The sequence below is a fragment of the Pyrus communis genome, chromosome 12 (assembly GCF_963583255.1).
Source record: "Pyrus communis chromosome 12, drPyrComm1.1, whole genome shotgun sequence".
Classification (NCBI taxonomy): Eukaryota; Viridiplantae; Streptophyta; class Magnoliopsida; order Rosales; family Rosaceae; genus Pyrus; species Pyrus communis.
In genome coordinates, this window is record NC_084814.1 from 19070855 (window position 1) to 19093229 (window position 22375).

General features: G+C 40.1%; 3 protein-coding genes and 1 pseudogene across 4 annotated transcripts; 1 reads left to right on the forward strand and 3 right to left on the reverse strand.

The window, feature by feature from the left end:
• Positions 1-485: 485 nt before the first annotated feature.
• Positions 486-2414, reverse strand: LOC137709829 (WAT1-related protein At1g43650-like). Its single transcript, XM_068448814.1, has 6 exons — positions 2222-2414; positions 1961-2140; positions 1635-1890; positions 1278-1436; positions 907-1058; positions 486-784 (listed from the first exon to the last, which is right to left on the reverse strand). Exons 1-6 carry the CDS (start codon positions 2392-2394, stop codon positions 604-606), a joined length of 1101 nt encoding a protein of 366 aa, XP_068304915.1. The 5' UTR covers positions 2395-2414; the 3' UTR covers positions 486-603.
• Positions 2415-3831: 1417 nt separating this feature from the next.
• Positions 3832-7751, reverse strand: LOC137710118 (WAT1-related protein At5g64700-like; annotated as a pseudogene).
• Positions 7752-9633: 1882 nt separating this feature from the next.
• LOC137710308 (actin-7-like) lies at positions 9634-12902 on the forward strand. 2 transcript variants are annotated; one of them, XM_068449239.1, is made up of 5 exons: positions 9634-9795; positions 10825-10898; positions 11000-11393; positions 11540-12153; positions 12560-12902. In XM_068449239.1, exons 2-5 carry the CDS (start codon positions 10839-10841, stop codon positions 12623-12625), a joined length of 1134 nt encoding a protein of 377 aa, XP_068305340.1. In that variant the 5' UTR covers positions 9634-9795; positions 10825-10838; the 3' UTR covers positions 12626-12902. The 2 variants fall into 2 exon arrangements, with proteins under 2 accessions (XP_068305340.1, XP_068305341.1); XM_068449240.1 differs by lacking the exon at positions 9634-9795 and adding an exon at positions 9799-9911.
• A 116-nt stretch (positions 12903-13018) lies between these two features.
• Positions 13019-14545, reverse strand: LOC137710309 (RING-H2 finger protein ATL79-like). Its single transcript, XM_068449241.1, has one exon. The coding sequence runs from the start codon at positions 14436-14438 to the stop codon at positions 13788-13790; it is 651 nt and encodes a 216-aa protein (XP_068305342.1). The 5' UTR covers positions 14439-14545; the 3' UTR covers positions 13019-13787.
• Positions 14546-22375: the final 7830 nt, after the last annotated feature.

Below are 22375 nucleotides of genomic sequence, written 5' to 3' on the forward strand. Positions count from 1 at the left end.
TTGTAACTGTGAAGTATCAATCCCAGTCACTTCTTCTGAGTTCACGCATGACAACACATCTTATAGTTTAGCTAGTGGAATTCACACTAGTTTACCAATATACTAAAGAACCATGACATCTTCCTATTTGGGGAATTTTAAATTCATTAGTGGAAAATAATTTCAGTGGTCTTCTCTATTTGAGGAGATTCTAGCTAACATGTAATTGCGAGACACATTGACAAATTAAAGATATACTATTGTTAGTATCTCTCTCATTAAGCGTCACAGTGATAAGAAACATTTTTATTGTACCAATGAAATGAATAATAGTCATCACGATTAACACTTTAAACAAGGAACTGAAACAAAACAGAAAAAATGTTTTATTTAGTTAAATAAGACTTTACTTTTTGTTAAGTGGAGGTAACTACATTAGCTATAGAGGATGTGCTCCAATGAGTATCCAAGCGGATGTGTTCTTTTGAGTATTCTAAGTCCTTGCAATTTAGATTAGTTTTCTCTGAACTTCTGCATAATGATATAACACAACTTTTCTTACATCAAAGGTTCTTTAAGATCTGACCGCGAAAAAAAAAAAAAAAACCAAGCATGTCTCCATGATCATGTTTCTCCTTTAGTAACAGGATTGACTACTGAAATTTCATTCATGTAAATCTCAACCACTTTATTATCGTCGACCGTCACTTTTTCAATCTCTGTGTGTTCGGCAAAAAGACCGTCTTTCCTCTTTCCCCACAGCACACAGTAAAGTCCCACAATAATGATAAGTGCTCCAATCAAGCTGTCCACAAAAAAAGTTTGGATATTTTAGGATGAACTAATCTGCTAGCACCGACGAAGATTTCCCATATGTGAAAGCAGTAAGATGGTAAGGGGAGAAAGTGTTTGTGTTATTCGGTTTACCTGCCAAGGTGAAGCCGCTCTGCGAAAGCAATTGCCGAAAACACTGCCACTATGACGACTGGAAGTGGAGTGAACATAGCTGCAAAAACTGGTCCCTTGTGACTGATGCACCATGCTTGCAGGTAATAGACTAATGCTGTGTTCAGAACTCCCTATTGCAAAAGGATCAGATGAAGACTAGAAATTTTTTTTACAGATTCAAATATATCTTAACCCAACAACATGAAAGAACAAAATTAAATTAATGAGTTATGTTTTAAGACAGTGAAAATTAATCTCACAACAGCAATACAGCATCATGTTATTTTCGCATTTTATGTTGTTGAACATATCTTAATGGAGAATTAAGATATATAGAAGAAAACGCTTACGAAGTAGACGATGGTCAAAAGCTGCACGTTCCACTCCAGTCTCCATGAACTTGGGTTTCTAGCCAAAAATAGGGCAAGGAAAGAAGATTGCAGCGATGCGAAAAAGCACATTATGGTGGTTAGTGACAATGGAGCAGGGTAGACTTTGGACACCACACCCTGTGGAGCAAGAAAAGCCAAAGTTGATGAAAAAAACTAAATTTCGACGTTATCTATTTTTTTTGTTTTGAATTTAAAATCATAAACTGTACATTAAGTATTCTTTTTCAAATCAAACTAAAATATCCAAAAAATAGGTTGTGATAAGAGGCTAGTATTTGTATAAACGGAGCCATCTTGAAACAAGTTTCTAATCACCTGGAGGATTAGCCACGCACTCCACGCACTGTGGCTAATCAGAATAAGGGCAGAACCCTTGATCCAGTTTTCGTGAACACGCTTGGTCTTGCCAATATACTTCTCGGCGTCATAAACATTTATCAGTGGCTTTTCGACACCTTTCAACAGGTGTCCTCCTTTCCAGAACGTGAAAATAAGAGAACCGCAGATGCAGAAAACTGTGCCAGCCACCTTCGCTTGGCCTCGAGCGCTTCTAATCTTCAATTTCTCCATCCTGAATAAAAGTAACCAAATTACAGGACATGAAACCTTGGAAGAAATCAAAGGAAAAGCATAGAATATACCTGAGAAGAACTGCCATCAGAAACGTCAAAGCGGGGATAACATTACTCAAGGCAGTTCCAACCGTTGCAGTAGTGTATGCTAAACCAGCACAGTATAGATTCATAAAGATGGTAGGCCCTAACAAGGCGAGCAGGAAAATATTTGCAGCTGCCGAAAATGAGAGTGAAGGCCTCTGCTTCCTGCTCAGCACATCCACTACCAAATTAGTTTTCACTGTTTCTTGTACAAGAAGAAAATTTGAAAGCGGCAAGAATGCTTACCTTTCAAGCACATAAGCAAATGGTCCTATCAAAACCATGCCAAGAACATGCCTGTAAACGACGAAGACAATCTGATTGAGTCCATCCTGGAGGGATAATTTTATGAGGATGTATGATCCGGCGTAGATCAGCTGAACCAGTACCATTGCCAAGTAATGAGTGCATCCTTCCATGGATATCAAACTTTTCTTGTACTAATTTGAAATGCGGATTTTATGCTTCGAGTTTTAATATGGTTTTTATAACTGTGAAGGATCAACCTCAGCCACTTCTTTTGAGTTCATGCATTAGCTAGTGGAAGCTACAATCAATGTAGCAAAGAACCATGACATCTTCCTTGGATGGTGGAAATATAATGATAAACTTTTGGGGCATTTTAACTTTTGTTAGTGGAGAATTGGAATGAGAGAGAGTGTGAGGACAGGGAATAAAAAATGAGCAAGAAATTAAGAGAGAGGGAGGACAATGGGAAGATGCGAGCACAAAGAAAGTTGGAATTCCATTGTAAATTAATTGACAATATAAAAAGTAATTAAATCTCTTATAAGCCTTTATAAGGTTTCTTCTTTCACTAATGTAGAACTCTTTTACTTTTACATTCTCACGCGCCCCCTCACGTGATGAATTTTCAAGCCAAATATGTGGACCACACAAATAAGGTGGCGTGGAGCATGTGTAGCCTTTGGGTTTCACACATGAACCAACCTATTTTGGTAACATGAAAAGTTGAGGTTCCACCATATATAAACCAAAAGAGCCAGTTCTCCAAAATCAAAAATCTAAATTCTCACTTTTTCTGTTTTCTAGGGGTAGGATGTGATTTTGAGTTAGTTTTGAATTGTGTTTTTGAGAATGAATCGACCAAACAAGAATTTTTAACTTGACACTAAAATATGTTTTTGAATTTAAAAACTTGAGTTTGGGTTGAATACCAAACGGGTTCTACAATTACGAAATATTAATAAATTTTCACCTTGTTAAGTGCGCATATCTGTAGGTTCCACTGAGAATCCGAGCCGACGTACCACTACGTGCTCCTTTGAGTATTTTGAGTCCTTGCAATTTAGATTACTTTTATTTAAGTGGAATATCGTTGGTATTAAAATAAATAAAAAATAAAAAAAATAAAAAACTGTGCTTGATTGTAATGATATCAGTTCTAGCTCATAGATCGATGGTGTTCACTGATTCAAGACTCGCATAAAAACTGGCTATGAAATCAAATGGGATGCTAAAACTATAACCAAGCATCGACCTTTTTGGAAGGTATGAAAACCATTCCGGCAGTGCAATACGCTGAGCGAAGGATGCGCAAAGAAGGTGGTAGATTTCTGTGCTGCTCATGGAATCCACCCGATGATCAAAATAATTCCAGGTCAGTATACAAATGACGATTGAATAAGTTCATATCGATTGTTGGAACTCAAACCATCGATGGAAATCGTTTAACACCTAGGCCACGAGCGACTACTGTAATGTGTAAAGGACTAGATTGTATCAATAAGAATGAATGTTCTATGAGTGATGTTATATCTCATGATGAAACACAATTTTTCTTACATCAGCTGTTCTTTCTGATACGACCGGAAGAAAAAAACTCTTCTCCAAGATCATGTCCTTTCTCTAGTGACAGGATTGACTACTGAAATATCAGTCATGGTCTTCAGCACCTTATTATCGTCGAGCATCAGTTTTTCAATCTCTGCGTGTTCAGCAACAAGACCGTCTTTCCTCTTTCCCCACAGCACACAGTAAAGTCCCACAATAATGAGAAGTGCTCCAATCAAGCTGCACACAGAATCTACTTTAGATTTTTGAGGATGAACTACTTTGGTAGCATCGACGAAGGAAAATGTGAAAACAGTAAGATGGAAAGGGCAAAAGGGTGTTTGTGCTCTTCAGTTTACCAGCCAAAGTGAAGTCGCTCTGCAAAAGCAATTGCCGAAAACATTGCCACTGTGATGACTTGAAGTGGACTAAACATGGCTGCAAAAACTGGTCCCTTGCGACTGATGCATCATGCTTGCAGGTAGTAGCTAATGCCGAGATCACAACACCCTGTTGCAAAAGGATCGGATGAAGACCTGAATTTGTTGCAGATTCAAATATTTCTTATACCAAGAAGGGAAATACAAAACTTAAACTAAGGAACTATCAGTAAAACATGCAGTGTAGGCAAATATGAGGGATAAAGATATATGAAAGAAAGCACTCACACAGTAGATGATGATAATGAGCTGCAGGTTCCACTGCAGCCTCCATGAGTTGGGATCTCTTGCGAAAAACAGGGCGAGTAAAGAAGATTGCAACGACGCGAAAAAGCATATCATGGTGGTCAGTGACAATGGAGCAGGGTAGACTTTGGAGACCACAGCCTGTAAAGCAACCCAAAGTTGGACAAATAATTGACACTATTATTGTATAACCATCATCTTGAATCGAGTAATAATCACCTGAAGGATTAGCCATGCACTCCACGCAATGTGACTCGTTAGAATAAGAGCAGAACCCTTTAACCAGTTTTGCTTAACATGCCTCATTCCACGGCCAGTCCCCACGCCGTTAGAAACATTTACCAGCGGATTCTCAATAAAAGCTTTAAGTAGGTATCCTCCTTTCCAGAAGGTGAAAATAAGAGAACCGCCAATGCAGAAAAGAGTACCGACCACCTTAGCTTGACCTCGAGTGCTTCTAATCTTCTAATGACTTACATGACACACCTTATTTTAATTAATTAGTGGAAATTACTTTTAGCGAAGTGGGTTTTCACCAGATTTTGAGGAGATTCTAACATGTAACGGGGGTTACAGTCGAGGAGATTTTAACAATATTGTGCCAATGAAATGGATAGCTCAATATTGTCCTCACAATTCTCACTTTAAACAAAAGCGGGAATAACATTACTCAAGGCACATCCGACTGTTGCAAAAGTGTATGCTAATCCAGCATTGTACACATTAAGATGACGATTGGATGGTATTCCCGAGTGATGCAAGCGCGAAAATCTTTGCAGCTACCGGAAATGAGAGCCAAGGCCTCTGCTTCCTGCTCAGCCACATGAATTCTGAATTAGTTTTCGCTGTTTCTTATACAGGAGGAAAGTCTGAAAAACGGCTAGAATGCTTACCTTTCAGAGGCATAAGCAAATGGTCATACCAGAACCATGGCAAGGACGTGCCTGTAAACGACGACGACAATCTGATTGAGTCCTTCCTGAAGGGATAATTTCATGAGGACGCTCGATCCTCCGTATATCAGCTGAACCAGTACCATTGACAAGTAATAAAGAGTACTAAATTTTCACTTGCTTCAAATTTTCATGGATTTTTCTTTTATAATTTGTGATAAGATTTTTAGTACCTACGCAAAGAGGGTTAAAATCACACATAATACTTGTAAGAGAACAAGATAGTTGTAGTAAAAATGCTCATGCAAGATCGTTCCCATTGGGATTATTTAAAACAATTTATGAAAACCAAAATCTTAGTTAATTATTTGAAAACAAAGATTGGAAAGGGTTGTTTTTGAATTTAAATATAATAAAAACGACTTTAATAAAAGTAATTTAAGAAAAACAACTAGTAACCAATTAAGAAGAAATCAGATAAAAAAAGAAAAGGTTTTGAGAAATAAATTTGGAAAAGCACTATGGTTTCACCGTCCCCTTAACAATTCTATGTAGATTTACTAATTACTTATGAATTACTCATGCAACTTTGAAGGTTAGGTTTTCCTATTGCATATTCTACTTGTGGTATTCAAGTTAGAACGTATATCAAACATGCAATCTATATGTGGCATTCAGATCAAATATAAACATGCATGACTCATTACACGTGGTGAAAACCCTTTGAAAAATCATGCAACCCTTAAGATGTAGCATTGGCCCTAAGTGAACTTACAATCATTAACCACAAGAAGCATTATTCAATTTTAGGGTGACATTCCAACAGAAATTGCATCCGATTACTTATCTAAACATTATAATGGTAGCTAAGCATTAAGACATAAAGACAATTTAAACGCAGTGGTTAATAATTCAAAGTATGCATGCATAATATCATAAGCAATTGAATAAAAACTATATATTCATGTTACGGCTCATGGCATTGCTCTAGCAAAAGAAAGTTAGTTACGCATATCATAATTAAAATCAAAAGAGTTTTATTAAACTAGAAAAAGAGTGAAACCACCTTGTAGAATAAAGTCTAAAAATCTATAAGCTTTTTCCAAATTCTTCTCTCCAATATTGCGTAAAAGAAGAAGAACTAGGGTCGGCCAAAAAGGGTTATTTATACTACATTGAAAATTCAATCCTTCCCAGAAAAGGTCTTCTAAAAACTAGAACCCAAAAAAATTAGGAAACATAATCCTAAATTGACTAAGATAAGCAGCCCAAAATAGTTGGATCTAAAGTTTGGAATATTATGAACACTTCTTCAAAAGGCCACGAACCAATCAGATGTCATCTTGGGCTCCAAAAATCGCAATTAAGCTAAAAAACGTTACTTTCTAACAATGTGTACTGCTTCTTTATTTAATCGTCAGAAAATAACCGCTTGGTAGAAATTGCTAAAATTTTGACACGAATAAGCTAAGGAACACACGAACGTCCTCCAACTTGAATTACACCAAAATCCATCCGTTTGATCACATTTCGCTCCGGAAGAAGTCGAATGTCCTCTGCTAAAAATATAAAGCAAAATATTAAAATTCTACCAAATTATACTAAAAATAGGGTAAAATATATAATATGAAATTGACTCATCAATTTGTGATGGATTCTTCCAAGTTCATGGTGACAACCCATCTAATATTTAGGGGAACTTTCATGATAATGGCTTGGGTTAAGTTTATTTGAATAAAAAACCATGCTATAACTTTATTTTATTAAAAAGATTTAAATTTTAATGAAAAACCGTTAAATTTTAATAAAAAGGACAAAAGAACTTAAATTTTAATGAAAAATACATAATTTTAATATTAAAAAAAAGATCTGACGCGCAGAACCATGGGTCATCACACAAACTTTTTATGAAACTTTCTACATTGTTTATGAAACTTAACGGTATTACACTGTTTATGAAAAATACGACATTGTTTATTAAACTTACTACACTGTTTATGAAACTTAATGTGTGTCATTCCCTTCTTTCTCCTCTCCGCAATGTCGCTTCTTCAAAAGCCACAAATCTCTGTCCACGCACACAAAGGCCCCAGTATTGTCGAAGACCACATGGGAATAACAGCCAAGTCCCACCACTTGGAATGGTCTATTGGTATCCCAAACGGCTTGGGAAGATCTGGTAGCAAGCGGAAGAAACCCGAGTTCATCATCAGGATGCTCAAATGTTATAATACCCATTAGGAAATTGGGAACTAGAGAAGCTACAACCATCATGAGGCTCTCTATCATCTGGTCCAAATTTCTCCAGATAATAAGAGTAATTGCAACCAAGAATGGGAATGAAGAGAGTAAATTGGAAATGATGAACACCGAAACACCATAATATCCATCTTTGTAGACCATTTGGGAATATTTACCATCCTTGTAGTCCTTTCTGTTGAAGAACTAGTCAGGAATCTTCAACTTGGGGGGGGGGGGGGGGGGGGGGGGGGTGTTGTCCATAATAGTCATTAGATTGTCGAGCTCTGTATCAGATAGCTCACCAGCCCTTTTGTTCATGTCATTGTCGACATTGGCCTTCTTGTAGACGATGTTGGCGAAACGTCTACAGATACCCTTGATGGAGGTAATGGTGAAACATGATCTTCTGCTTTCCAACCACGTTGGTATTCAACACACGCATAATATGCTGCAACTCCTCATCTGCGAATTGCAACCTTAGGGTTTGACGGCTCTTTGCTCTCTCTAACTCTACGTGCGTGTGTGTGAGTTGCTGTTAGAAAAAATGGAAACTGATTGTTTGGACCATTTTAATTGGATTGATTTAATATTGGGCTTTATCCTAACTATTAAATAAAGTATATGGTTTTTTATTAACATTCAAAATTTTCAAGTCATTATCATTAATTTTCATAATATTTAGCTAGTTGAAAACATAATCAATTTCCCAATATGGCAATATGGCAATAATCAAACCTTACTTTTATGGTGCAACCTAACAGCATCAGGATCATGATCCAATACCTGAAAAACAAGAATTCGATTTGATTACGGGAGTAGTCCATCCTCTTCCGATTGATTCTCACTCTTATTCCTGACTTTGCCCATTTTGACCTTGAAACTTCTGAGTAATATTTTCTTTAAAATAATACTAATAATCACGTTATATAATTTATAAAATATAAATTAAACCAATGATTTTCCTAACATTATCAATTTTTTTAACTTAGTAAATTTGGCAGACATCATCATGCCCTTATTGTTTTCCGTATTTTCTGAATTTCGGTGCCAATAATGTTAGCTTTTTCTGTTTCGGTTTCCAAATTTTCATTGATGTCATCCTGCCCTTTACCATAATCAGAGAAATTAGTCAAAATTCCAGCTGTCCTCCTTTTCTTTCCTTTTTCCTATTCTTTAATTTTTTTTTTCTTCCTAATTTCTAATTTATATAAATATCTGCAAAAAATATATTGGCCGCCTTGTATCTAAAACTCGATATTTAATGTACTGTGATAAGATTCCGCTAACTCCGTCAAATGTACTAAGCTAAATGTGTTCCTATGTGGCGCTTTGAAGACAGTGTAAACAGTCCCGGTTGCTTCACTTTGGCTAGATTCTGTTACCTCCGTTAAATGTACTGACGTAGATGAGTTCCTACGTGGAAATTAGAATATTATTTTTTATGGCTACGTTTTGCCGGTACCAATTTAATTTTTTTTTTTAAAGTGACAATTTATCAAGTACAGGTAAAAATAGAGTAAATTGTAACAATAGTCCTCAACTTTAATCAAATTTAAGTAATGTCTTATCAACTAAAAATTCATGACTATTGGCCTCTTAATTCATCAAAATGTATAACTATGGTCATTTTTGTTAACTTCATCAAAAAAAATTCAAAATGAGTTATGTTGGAAGGATTATTGCTACAATTGGGGTCCCTCAACTCATCAAAACGTGTAGCTATGATCATTTTCGTCAACTTCGTTAGAATTTTGTCAAAATGAGTTATGTTGGAATGACCATTATTACAATTGGATTAAAGTTGAAGGATCATTGCTCTAATTGAGCTAAAGTTGATGGATCATTTCTCTAGTTGGATTAAAGTTGAGGGACCAATATTAATAGATTTTTTAGTTGAGAGACTATAGTTGCATATTTTAATAAGTTGAGGGACCAATAATAATAAATTTTTAATTAAAAAATTATTACTTTATTTAAATTAAAGTTAAAAGAACATTGCTACGATTTATTCGAAAAAATAAGCAAAATACATTCTGGAAAGTTCGACAGTCCAGACTTTCCTAAGAGGTTGGCAGAAATTCCTTCAATTGTCTAATCGTAAAGCAGAATCAAACCGACCTTCATTTCGTTTTCCATCATTTCGTCTGGCCGGCCGCCCACCCACTCCTTTTTGCTGTCAGCTCAAATCCTCCTCGACTCCCCGAAGGTATGCGTGCTTCTTAAGCTCTTTGTCTCCCTCCTGCTACCAAGAAACCTTTTTTTTCCGTTTCTCTTCAGTATATCTGCTATTTCCCCCTCTTGTGAATCGGTTTCCAAGTTTTTGTAAGTTGAAGTGTTTTCTTTTTGTTCCTGCTTCCGATTTTTCTGTTGTGAATTTAATTTGTTTAATCTTGTGTTTGTTGATTGATCTATCATCTCACAAGTTCACTGTGGATTTTTCTGGTGTTTTGTGAATTTGTTGAGTGATTGTTGCTGTTCATGTTAATTAGTCAGTGACTGACTGAGACTGTGAGTGGCAAATTCTGACAGATTTTGTAGTGACTTAATCTGATTGGCATCTAAATTTTGATGGCATCAACCCATCACTAGCATTAAGCATGACAAATCTCATATTTTGGTTTAATCTGATCCAAAACCCCTTACTTGTTATCAATTGGTGACAAACATAGTGTGTGTGTGCGCGCGCGCGCTTGAAAGGAAAAACCGAAATGCTTGATAACAGTTTGAAGTGCGTGTAATTGATTCATCTGTGGTGTGGGAATAAGAATCGGCCGTGTTATTTCTATATGTGATCGGTGCCCGACAAACCCTTTACAAAGTAGTTAGGTAGCCTTCGGTTTTGGATGTAATTCCTGGAAAGAATTAGAAATTATGCTTTATTGCTTTTTGCCTGTTTTGTTGATCTTCCGGTGAAATAGAGCATTATGTTTTATAAGCGGTGGATTTTCACTTTTCACGCGTGTCTTCAATTACCGGTTGCCCAATGTTTAGTACTTAATCCAGGATTGTAATGGCTCACTGATATGACCTTTATTTTGTTCAACTTGTGGCAATCTCCCATTAATCCATGCTTGTTAGTTAGGTTATAAGGTAGACAATCCAACTTACAAGACCAAAACAGAGTTTTCTGATGTAAAAACCAAGAACTGATTCATTCAATGAAGAAGTTACCATAACTGTATGCATTCTAGTATGCTTCTTAGGTTACTAACGGATTTCCCTGATTCCTCTGCAGCGTCACCATAAAGAATGGCAGATACCGAGGACATTCAGCCTCTCGTCTGTGATAATGGTACTGGAATGGTTAAGGTAAGGGCTTTGTTTCATTTTGCCTGGTAATGTGTGAGAACCCATCTTAACATACACGCTTTCCCTTGGTATATAATGATCGTCGTGACTTCCTTCAACAGGCTGGATTTGCCGGAGATGATGCTCCAAGGGCTGTTTTCCCCAGTATTGTTGGTCGTCCTAGACACACAGGTGTTATGGTGGGGATGGGACAGAAAGATGCCTATGTTGGGGATGAGGCCCAGTCGAAAAGAGGTATTCTCTCATTAAAATACCCTATTGAACACGGGATTGTTAGCAACTGGGATGACATGGAAAAGATCTGGCATCATACTTTCTACAATGAGCTTCGTGTCTCTCCTGAGGAACATCCTGTGCTCCTTACTGAAGCACCCCTGAATCCTAAGGCCAACAGGGAAAAGATGACTCAGATCATGTTTGAGACCTTCAATGTCCCTGCTATGTATGTTGCCATCCAAGCAGTTCTTTCCCTCTATGCTAGTGGGCGTACTACAGGTTTGTACCAATATGAAATACCAAGAGTGATTTATCTATTTATTTTGTTATAATTATTTTCCGTGTGCAAACAAACAAATAAATTTGGAAGCAAAGTTTGCAATCTTGAAAGCTCATTACCTTGTTAACAACAAAACATTTTCCAGGTATTGTGCTGGATTCTGGTGACGGAGTCAGTCACACAGTTCCCATCTACGAGGGTTATGCACTTCCACATGCCATCCTCCGGCTTGACCTTGCTGGACGGGATTTAACAGATTCCTTGATGAAGATCCTGACTGAGAGAGGGTATACTTTTACTACAACTGCTGAACGGGAAATTGTACGAGACATCAAGGAGAAGCTTGCCTATGTGGCACTTGATTATGAACAGGAACTTGAAACTGCTAAAAGCAGCTCATCAATTGAGAAGAGCTACGAACTACCTGATGGTCAGGTGATTACCATTGGAGCAGAGCGTTTCCGTTGCCCTGAGGTCCTATTTCAACCATCATTCATTGGAATGGAATCGCCTGGAATTCACGAGACCACCTATAACTCTATTATGAAGTGCGATGTTGACATTAGAAAAGACTTGTATGGCAACATTGTCCTAAGCGGAGGGTCCACTATGTTCCCTGGAATTGCTGATCGAATGAGCAAGGAGATCACAGCCCTCGCACCAAGCAGCGTGAAAATTAAGGTGGTAGCACCTCCAGAGAGAAAGTATAGTGTTTGGATTGGAGGATCCATATTAGCTTCACTGAGCACATTCCAGCAGGTATGGGTTATACTGCTTGTCCTACACTGATAGCTTATATTTGATTTCACTTCGTATTACTGATGATAGAAGAGATAGATATGCGTATTGATTATTGAATTCTTATTTACTATGGAAATTTTCAAGAGTTTATGCTCAAATAACTTAAAACAGTGAAATCACCTCGTGATATTCTTGAGGAGCAAACTTGTAAGTGAGAGAATTAAAAATCGGTTGTGATTTTATAAGTATGGTATCAGCATATAAGTTGCAGATTTCTAAAACCGATACAAAAGTTTAGTACCTTATGATTGTATATATATAACATATGTTCACTACTGAAAGTCGTTCTTCGAGTACAATTTATTTGTTTAGGAAGTACGGTTCTGTGATTATGATCTCGGTGTCTCGTTTTTCTTAAATGCAGATGTGGATTTCTAAGTCTGAGTATGACGAATCAGGCCCGTCCATCGTCCACAGGAAGTGCTTCTAGACATGTGATCATATCGTCTTCTTCCCCTACTTGGGTTTGTGTGGTTTCGGATTGTCAGATAGCGTTTATTGTGTGAGCTTGGGGTCCGTCATCTCTTTTGTCATCGCTTTTAGATTGCATCACATATGATATAGTAAGAACGATAGTTCTTAAATCGGATCAGTATATGCAGTTGTGCTGTTTTGTACACAATGTTTAAGTGGTTTTAAAGGTTGTTGAAATGGAATATTAGATACTAATTAAATAATTAATGATGTTGTTTTGGATTATTAATTTACATTATTATCTTCCTTTCGCTGTTGGGAAATGAGGAAGTTGCTGGGGGAGGGGCAACAAAACTGCAAGAGTTGGCTGCATAAATTGCGTTTTGTTCTCCCCTAACATTTGCATTGTCATGGCATAACCACCGTGGCCTGCCTCCCCTAGCTCTTGTATTGTGCTCATTAAGGCGGTCCCAAAGTTCGGATTTCAGAAACGACGTTGTAAGTCCGTTTGTGTGTGTGCATTTTCCCCCTCTATCGACGGAGGAGGGGGGCTTGGGACCTTCCTCGGAATCGAAGTGCGTTCCCAGAAAAGCGACATTTTCGGTTAGAAACGGCTGGAAGGAGAAACGTTATCAATCGATCTGATAAGTTATAAAGTCACATACTCCGGACTACTCATATTTTGCATCAGCACCCAGCAGTCGGCCAGTGTACTAAAGGCCAGAGGCATTTTCGGTAAAGCCGTAAAAATTTGGACGGTTATTTCAACAGATGCAGGCCAAAGGGTAGAAAAAACGCGAGGGTTTCCATATATGCTGGTTTTAATTGATGTATTACTTTATTTGCTGGCTGTTTTATAGGAATTGATTTTCGCATTCTCATTTCTTTCTTATGCATATCTCTTTTTTTGTTTTTGGTCTTAGATTGTCGCCTCGCCTATCAAAAGAGAATCAAACGACAAAAAGTAATTAGCAGAGTGCAGAAGGTAGAAAGAAGAGTGATTTCCGATCTAGCTAAGATGGTAACTATGGAATCAGGCTTGGTAACTTTTGCCTAATACCAGATTAAATTAAGTCTACGGCACCATTTTAAAAAAACTGGATAAAAACTTCAACTCTTGAACTAGTTGCATTTTACATACATGTGTACATTGGCCAAACTCAGTAAGAACAAAGCCGCTACGGGCCGCTTTCCGGCATAGGATTTTGTTCGGAACTATGATCCCTGGCGGGTTGCGGAGGTGGTGGTGACTGAGAAGGAGACTGAGGAAGGCACGTGCGTCGGCACGTGGGACAAGAGGAGTGAGAAGACAACCATTCCTGAATACACTGAGCATGAAAACCATGTTTACACCTGCCTATCACTCTAATCCCTTCCCCCTCCACAAACTCCGACAAACAAATGGCGCACTCCGCCTCCACTCCTGCCAGCTTCGCCTTCATCTCTGCCGTGTAAATCACCGCCGGAGCCGCCTCTAAGCACTTAGCCGCTGCCACATTGCTCTTCTGCTGAACATCAACCAACTCCTGTTGTCTCTGAGGAGCGCTGTTGTTCTGACGATCGGAAGGGTTGGTGCTGCCACCGCGGAAGAAGCAGCGGATGGCAGCATTAAGACCCAACGCGCAAATGAGAGCGCAAAGGAGGACGATGATGATCATGGCGGCGTTGGCCTCGAATTCTTTTGAGCCGGAGTAAGGCCACCAGCGGCAGGCGTGGGAGTCGCATGTCGTTGGCCCTGCTGGAGGTGAAAGCAGTGGCGGAGAAAGGTGGATGAGGTTAACCTCAGCTACTTCCACCGCTGACAGCCCCACTGTTGGCGGTGGTCTCATTTATATATGCTCTTTTAATTAGTAATTCTCTGCTGCTGCTGATGATCTCTCAGCTCTTTTCTGAAGTTTGCAGAAAGGTGGAATGTTTTATATTCTGGCTTTTTAGTTTTCTAAAGAGAGAGAGAGATTGCTTGAGAGTGGAGGTTAGGAAGATTTATAGGTGCTAGGGCGGGGAAGGGAAGCAAGAAATGCATACGTGTAGTTTGGGTTTCACATTAGAGGAATGGTTGCAGACCAAATTTTTAGGCCGTATTTACAAATTATGTGATGTATTACAAATAAAAAGCAAACATGTTAATTAATATTTAGTAATAATTTAATTATCAACAAGATCAAGTTACTTAGTACTACACTTTAGTGATATTTTTCTTTACTTATAAATGGAAGTTCTTAAGTTCGATTCTCGTCAAAAACGAATTTGAATCACATTATTATAACTTGCTTATTGTGAAGCTTAGTTCACTCCTCCATGCTAAGTAACATCGCTTGTTTAAAAAAAATTCCATATTATTATATGATTTATAAAATATAATTAAATTAATCGTCTGGCTGGCATTATCTTTTACTTTATTATATTTGGCCTGGGGGGTATTGTATGCGAGAAATATTTGTCATTATTTAGAATACTTGACATGTGTGGGGTACTGAGAATCACTACCTATCTTCTTCTGGGAGCTTCCACACTCTATTAACCTACACAAATTAGTTAAGAAACAAAAACAAGGTGGAAATGGAATAAACTGTAAATTCGTATTGGAGGAGAGAATTCGAACTCGAATACAAAAAGGTTGCAAGACCAATTCGAGCAACCGATGTAACTTATAAGGTGTATATTCTTACATTTTAGCTTCGACCTTTTCACAAACACAAAAATCTTAATTTGAGTTAATAAGCTTAAGAGATTTCACATATTCAACATACTATTTTTCAAGCTTTATAGCCAATGAAGATATATTTTTTTCTTCAATAGTGCGTAACACTGAGTGATGTGGTAGTGGAAATTACATTTAACGGCTAAACAACCATATCAGCGAGTGTTGCGTAGCATTGAAGTCATACCCGTTGTAACTTTTGATATACTTAGTGTGCTTGTGTTTATGGTTGTTGACATATTACTTGTGAGAATATTACACAAATTAAGCTAACAATATGCTTTGTGTTACATAATTCTTTAATTTAATTACACTTTGCGACTGGTTAGAAGGAAAGGAATGATTCTTTTTCCAAATACATGGCATTGGTCAATTCTTAGTTCCCACGCATTTTTGGTTTACAACCTTGCGGATAGCTGACGCGCGAGTAACATGAGTTCCATCTGAAAATTACAAAACCATGAAAAATTAAGAAAAATGAGAAATTGGTGGGAGGTGAATTTATTATCTAGCTGTTAAATGTGGTTTGAAGTGTTGAAGAAGGCTTTTTATTCAAACTGGTTTCTGAGATTAATATAACTCTTTATTTTGGTTTTGAGATTTAAAATAGATAGAAGTGATCCCTGAGTTTGTTCGCTGTTAATTATTTTTGTCTTTACGTGAAAAATCTTTGTTAAATAAGGACTAAAATGATAAAAATATCCTCAATTTTTGTCAAATCATTTTGCCCATTGTTGATTAAATTCAGAGTATTTTTGTCATTTGGTCCTTATTTAACAGAGATTTTTTACAGAATAACCAAAATAATTGACAGTAAGCAAACTTAAAGACCACTTCCATCGATTTCAAAAATCAAGGACCAAAATAAGGAGTTATGTCAATCTCAAATACCATTTTAACTAAAAAGCCTCTTGAAGATAGACAATATATTTTTGAAATAAGGATTGATGGGGGTTTGTAATTACTATTATTGATTCAAGTGAGTATTCTAAATTTCTAATCTAATTTGCACTACCGGAAAAAAAATTCAAACTTTAGTACAAAAGGAAAAACACTCATTTAGGTTAAGCCAACTTAACTACACTCAAATATACGTTTAGAATTCGATCCCTTATTGTGGAAGGGGAGAATTTGATTTTGATTGAATAAAATGTTTGATCTTGTATAAAGAAAAGGGGTCGAATTCTACACACATTCATTTTTTACATTTGGATTAAATAAATCAAGGGATAATATGGCGAGAATATTTTTGCTCACCACATAAGTGATTATAGTGATCACCATTCTATTTATTACTATTAAATGAGTTTAAACTCTAAGATCTGTGTAGCGAATAGATATAAATCTTAAAGTTTTAAACTCATTCAATACATAAAGCAAGGCAGTGAGTACTATCACCACTTAAGAGTGGTCAGCAAAAATACAGCCACTCATATGACCTGCAAAAATCATAAATGGAGGTGACCTTTTGCAAACTATTCCTATTTCTGTGTAATATTGGGTGAACTTAGACAATGGTTTTAACTTTATAATAAAGCATGAGAATTAGATGCGATGCCCTTATACTTACAAATAGACGACATTTTCAAAAGTGAAAAAATCTTTTGGACTTTAATTAGTTTTTATAAACGTGTTTGGGCCCGAAATATTATTGCTGGGCCGAGCAGCAGGATGTGCTCGGCCCAAGGAGATGATAAATACTATGGGCCGAATAATAAGGCCCGGGCCAGCTGGCAGGGTCGGCCAAATCCCATCAGAGGTAATCCGGATAAATAGAAAGGTCGAGGAAATCCTGATGCAATTAGGATTCTCGACCAGCAAGGAATGAAGTCCCGAAAAGAAGGAAAATTCAGAATCCCAGTAGGAGTAGGATTGTTCGAGGAAGAGGCGAATTGGGAAAAGGACTCCCGATCCAAATCGGAGTCAGATTCAAGGAATGGGGGACTATAAATACAAGAAATCATGCAACAGAAAAGGACCTTCAACTCAGCATACAATTGCCCTGCGCAAAACCTCTCAATCACCTTGAGATTTTTCCTTTTCTTTTTCCTGCCGACACACCTTCAGTTTGGATAAACAGCACTGTGGAAGCAACCGGCGAGCACCTTCAGTTTGGATAAACAGCACTGCTGTCGCAGGATCAGCCGACCAAGAAGCATCTTCAGTTTGGATAAACAGCACTGCGTCGAGGCCGACCGATTATCTATCCAAGTCTCGGTCGAGGAAGGTTTTCGAACCTTTGTTGGCAGAGGTCACCTTACTAAGCTTTCTCGGCATAGTTAGGTGTTACGAATTACATTGCTCGGCGTACTGGTTGCCGAGTGGTTTTATGATTGGATACTCACAGGTGAGTTTCAGGGTTCGGCATTCCGACGGCCGAACTACGTTTACCATCAAGACATATATCACGTTCGAGTACCTGTGCCCATACACCTTGGTCTCGATTCGACGTGCTTATACTCTCACGAATATAATCACAGTGACCGAATCGGGCTCCGACGATTATTGAACTCCGCAGAATTGGCAGCCTTGTCTTCAGGCTGTAGAACTCAGAGACCGAGAGCGTTCCTTCCTCGGTCGCAATCGCAAGATACAGAAGTCAACGACGCGCTCCAAGCGACATCAACAAATTGTACTCCTCGGCCGAGCTCGGCCGACGAGTTGGCACGCCCCGCATTCAACCGAAGGACGTAGTTAGCTTACTAGTTGCTCGGCCTGCGCGCCACGTAGGTCTTGTAATTATTAGGGTCAACATTTTGGCACGCCCAGTGGGACCATTTGTGCTAAACCTTCGGAGTTCATGACCATTGAGACACGGTCTACGAAGCAGAAAACAACCATGGGAAAGTCAACGACTGACTTGCCAGTGCAAGGCCTTGGGCAGGATTTGCACTCTACAAAAAATCCGATCATAATTGCGCCGCCCGAGGCCACAAGTGTAACACGCCGAGAGAATGAGGTCTGTCTCGGCGGGCAACCTTACAACCCCACAGTCCCGAATCAAACAGCTGGGATGTTCATGGAAGGGATTGTGGAAGATTGTGATGACGATGGTGGGGAAGGTTCCGATCCACCAACTAGGACATTCCTTCGGAGACGACTAGATGAACAATATCGTCAGGTCGAGCAGTCGATTGGTCAGAAGATGAATGATTTGCTAGACGCAATACGTAGTAACAGCGATACACAGACCAGAATGCTTGAACTACTGGTTAGTAAAGCCTTCGAAGATGGCCAGGTCGGCCAGCCTCGGCAGCTCCCGACGAATTTGCCCATCCCAGCCGAGAGAGGGTCCGCTCGGCCACAACCAGTCCTCTTGGAAAGAAGAGGACCAGGAAATAGAGCCGAGGGACCAAGCCAGGGAGAAGAAGCCGCTTCCGTAAACATCACCGAAGTCCAGAGAATGATTGACTCGGCCCTGAAGAAAGGGCCGAAGTTTCCAAAATTTATCCATCCATACCCAGCTTATGTAGAAAGGTTTGAATACCCACGAGGATTTAAGATCCCCGATTTCAGCCTCTTCGCCGGAGAATCATCTTTATCCTCACTAGAACATGTGGCTCGGTTCACAGCGCAGTGTGGGGACGTCAATAGCGATTTCTACAAACTACGGTTGTTTAACTTTTCACTGACAGACTCAGCTTTCGCCTGGTACATTAATCTTCCACCCAACTCCGTGCAAAGTTGGGAAGAGTTGGTCGAAAAGTTCCATGAACAATTTTATCGGCCAGGGATGGAGATGTCCGTATCGTCGTTGGCCAGGATGGCTCAAGCATCTGACGAATCTCCAATGGAATACCTAACAAGGTTTAAGTCGGCCAGGAATTGGTGCCGAGTACCACTCCCGGAGGTGGAGTTCATCAGGATCGCCCTTAACGGATTAGACGTGGAGTACAAAAAGAAGTTTCTGGGGGCAAATATTCGAGATATGTACGAACTTGCTCAACACGTCGAACAATATGAGTATCTGCTCCGAGAAGAAAAGATATCCAAGTCACCATCCCGGGGGACGTTGTATAAGAACCCCACGGTGAGCTATGCATCGGCCGAAAGTGAAGACCCTCAGTATGTTAGTGTGGATGCGGCCGAGATAATAATAGACAAACCCTATGTTTGCAAGGCCTTGGCGCAAGTAAATACCAAAGACGCCAAAACCCGTTTGGCCACCGAGGAAACGAGTAAGTCATCAAAAGTATACACTTTTGATATCACCAAGGCTGATGCAATTTTCGATCAATTATTGGCAGCAAAAATCATCAAGCTTCGGCCGGGACATACTATCCCTAAGGCCGATGAATTAAAAGGAAAGATATACTGCAAATATCATAATTCTAATAAGCATGCAACCAATAATTGTGTTGTGTTCCGGGACACAATTCAAAGTTGGATCGAAAAAGGAAAGTTGAAATTTCCGGAAAAGATGGCGGTCGATGTTAATCCTTTCCCTTCCACAACGATTGGTATGGTGGATGCTCACCTTCCCAGAAACAAAGGGAAGGCCGAATATGTCCCGGTGCAGCATATCCGTAAAGGGAATGGTCAAACAAGACTAAAGCTTGATATATTTTCAAATGCACCACCAACGGAACAATCGGTGCGACCCGCCGATGAGCCGATGACGAGGTCAAATTCCGACGAAACTTGTGGATCGAAGGTTTTATGTGACCATTGTAAAACAACAGTTGAACCTGGGAAGAAATCTTCAACCCCACCAACGGCCCCTACGGCGTCATCAAAGGGATTAGGTCCACGACGTCAAGTGTTCGACCGACTCGGCCCACAAGTAAAGCCGAAAGAACAGACCTCGGTCAGGCGGCGTCTTGACTTCGCCGCACCCTTCTACAATGAGGATTATTATTCGCGCAATGCCAACAGTTCGGGCTCGCCAGTTGATCGCAAAACTTTCAAACCACCAAGGACATCGGATCAACGCTGGTACAGTTACAATTCTCCGACAGGTTTGTATACGGCGCTGTCCAAATCCCAAAAACGTCGTCGTCAACGGATAGATTGCATGGCTCGGCGACGAGAAGCGCAGGCCAGCCCGGCCAACAAATGGCAACCAAAAAAGGCCGTGAAAGATAGTAGCGAACGGCCAACCCCGACTATCATGACCGAGTTAGCCGAAGGCAAGAAAGTAGCGGATGCTAATTTCGAAACCACCATTGAGGAGGCTGAGAAACGTATTAAGATCCTTCTCCGGCCTGGGGAAACGAGAGCTTGTCTAGAGTACTTTACATAAGAGGCCGAAAGGAAACTGTCTCCGTTACCACCGCGCGAGCCGTTTATCAAAATACGGCGCAACTTACACCCTCCATTCCTCGGTGCATCCATGGAATACATGCGAGAATTTCATAAGAAATACTCCGCAAATGATTTGTACGGACTCCCCAAGGCATGTCAGGAAGCCCTCGACTTAGCGCTGACTTGTCCCGATGCCGAGCAAATTATCCAGAAAACTTCTGATCCAGCCATTAAAGCTCGGTTTCAACATATACGGGAGGCTCGGGTCCTGGGTTTTGAGGTCGATCCTTATACAGATATCGACACCGCCGAATTACCCTTCTCGCTTGAAGACCTCCAGCATTTACGTTATCATTTCGAAGTTTTCTCGGCTGTATCGCTTTTCGGCCTCACGGCCGACGAGGAACAACGGATAGCACGGTTGGATACGTATCTAGACACGAGGAACGCCCGTATTGCCTATGAAAAACGAGCCCGTGTAACCAAGGATCAACATGAATCTTCGGCAGTCAACATTGTCGAAGGAAATCGCCCACCCACATTCGATTTGGTTCCTACTTCTCAGATACCGGCTCTTACCGAGGAACTCAAAAGTTTAATTCAGGATGTTCCGCCAACTACTACTGAGGCTAGTTCTGCAGACGACGATGACCACGAGCCAATGGGTCCCTCGGTCCTCGAACATATGGAGATCAGTATGGTCCACGTCCTACCAGCCGAATTCCAGCCAGGTACCCACCAGTCGAATTTCTTGGACGGGGACGTAGTTACCGAGGAAGCAACGCAAGTAGACTTCGTCGCAAACGACGACGATAGAGAAAACCGAAGCGGGGACAACCTTACGGCAGCTTTGGCCGAGCTATTTCCCCGCTCCCCTTCGGTTAATCTCCAACACCTGAAGCCGTTGTATGTCACGGCTCATATCGAAGGATTCCCCATTTCTAAGGTGTTCGTCGACTGCGGCGCCACAGTCAACATTATGCCAATCTCCGTCATGAAGGCTTTACGCCGTTCTGATAGTGAACTCATTCCGTCAGGGATTACTATGAGCAGCTTCGTCGGTGACAAGTCTCAGACCAAAGGCGTACTTCCGTTGGAAGTTAGCATTGCCGGTCGTCAACATATGACAGCTTTCTTTGTCATTGATTCCAAGACCGATTATAACGCATTACTTGGTCGCGACTGGATCCACCAAACCAGTTGCATTCCGTCATCACTCTACCAAGTCCTCATCTTTTGGGATGGCAAATCGGTCGTGGTCCACCCAGCCGATAACCAGCCATTTGAAACCAACATGATTCAGGCTCGCTATTACGATGATCACGTCGGCTACATCACCCTCCAAGGCCTTAACGAGGATGGGCGGCCGACGAGAATTTCGGTACAGAAAGTAATTGAGGTCGGCGCCGAGACTGTCCAACAGGATTCGGCGAGACTTGGCTTGGCAGATCTAGTCACCAACGCCGATGATTGAGCACACCACGCAAGAAAGGCGTCAGGCCGCGGTTTCATCTACAATGGAACGTCTGCTGGCCCATTGGTACGCCATTACCAAGCAACCGCACTCGGGCGTCAATTTAATCGAATTTCTGGCCGAAGCAGATAACGGCCCCGTTCTTTCTTTCGATAAAGTTCAGGCTGCGCCGGCCGAACTCGAAGACCATCGGCCTCAAGTCAAGGACCCGTTGGAGGAAGTTAACGTAGGCACGGCCGAGGATCCTCGAACATTGTTTATTAGCGCGTTACTCCCACCGTCCATGAAGGTCGAACTACGGAAGTTACTCCACGAATTTAAAGATTGCTTTGCGTGGAGCTATCATG

Bases quoted from the DNA above. Each gene is read 5' to 3' on its own strand.
- LOC137709829 (XM_068448814.1), bottom strand. From the start codon at position 2,394: ATGGAAGGATGCACTCATTACTTGGCAATGGTACTGGTTCAGCTGATC. The intron at 1,891-1,960 runs GTATATTCTATG...ACTTTTATTCAG, and splicing joins CTGATGGCAGTTCTTCTCAG to GATGGAGAAATTGAAGATTA. The intron at 1,437-1,634 runs GTGATTAGAAAC...CTTGCTCCACAG, and splicing joins GTGCGTGGCTAATCCTCCAG to GGTGTGGTGTCCAAAGTCTA.
- LOC137710308 (XM_068449239.1), top strand. From the start codon at position 10,839: ATGGCAGATACCGAGGACATTCAGCCTCTCGTCTGTGATAATGGTACT. The intron at 10,899-10,999 runs GTAAGGGCTTTG...TTCCTTCAACAG, and splicing joins ATGGTACTGGAATGGTTAAG to GCTGGATTTGCCGGAGATGA. The intron at 12,154-12,559 runs GTATGGGTTATA...TCTTAAATGCAG, and splicing joins CACTGAGCACATTCCAGCAG to ATGTGGATTTCTAAGTCTGA.
- LOC137710309 (XM_068449241.1), bottom strand. From the start codon at position 14,438: ATGAGACCACCGCCAACAGTGGGGCTGTCAGCGGTGGAAGTAGCTGAG.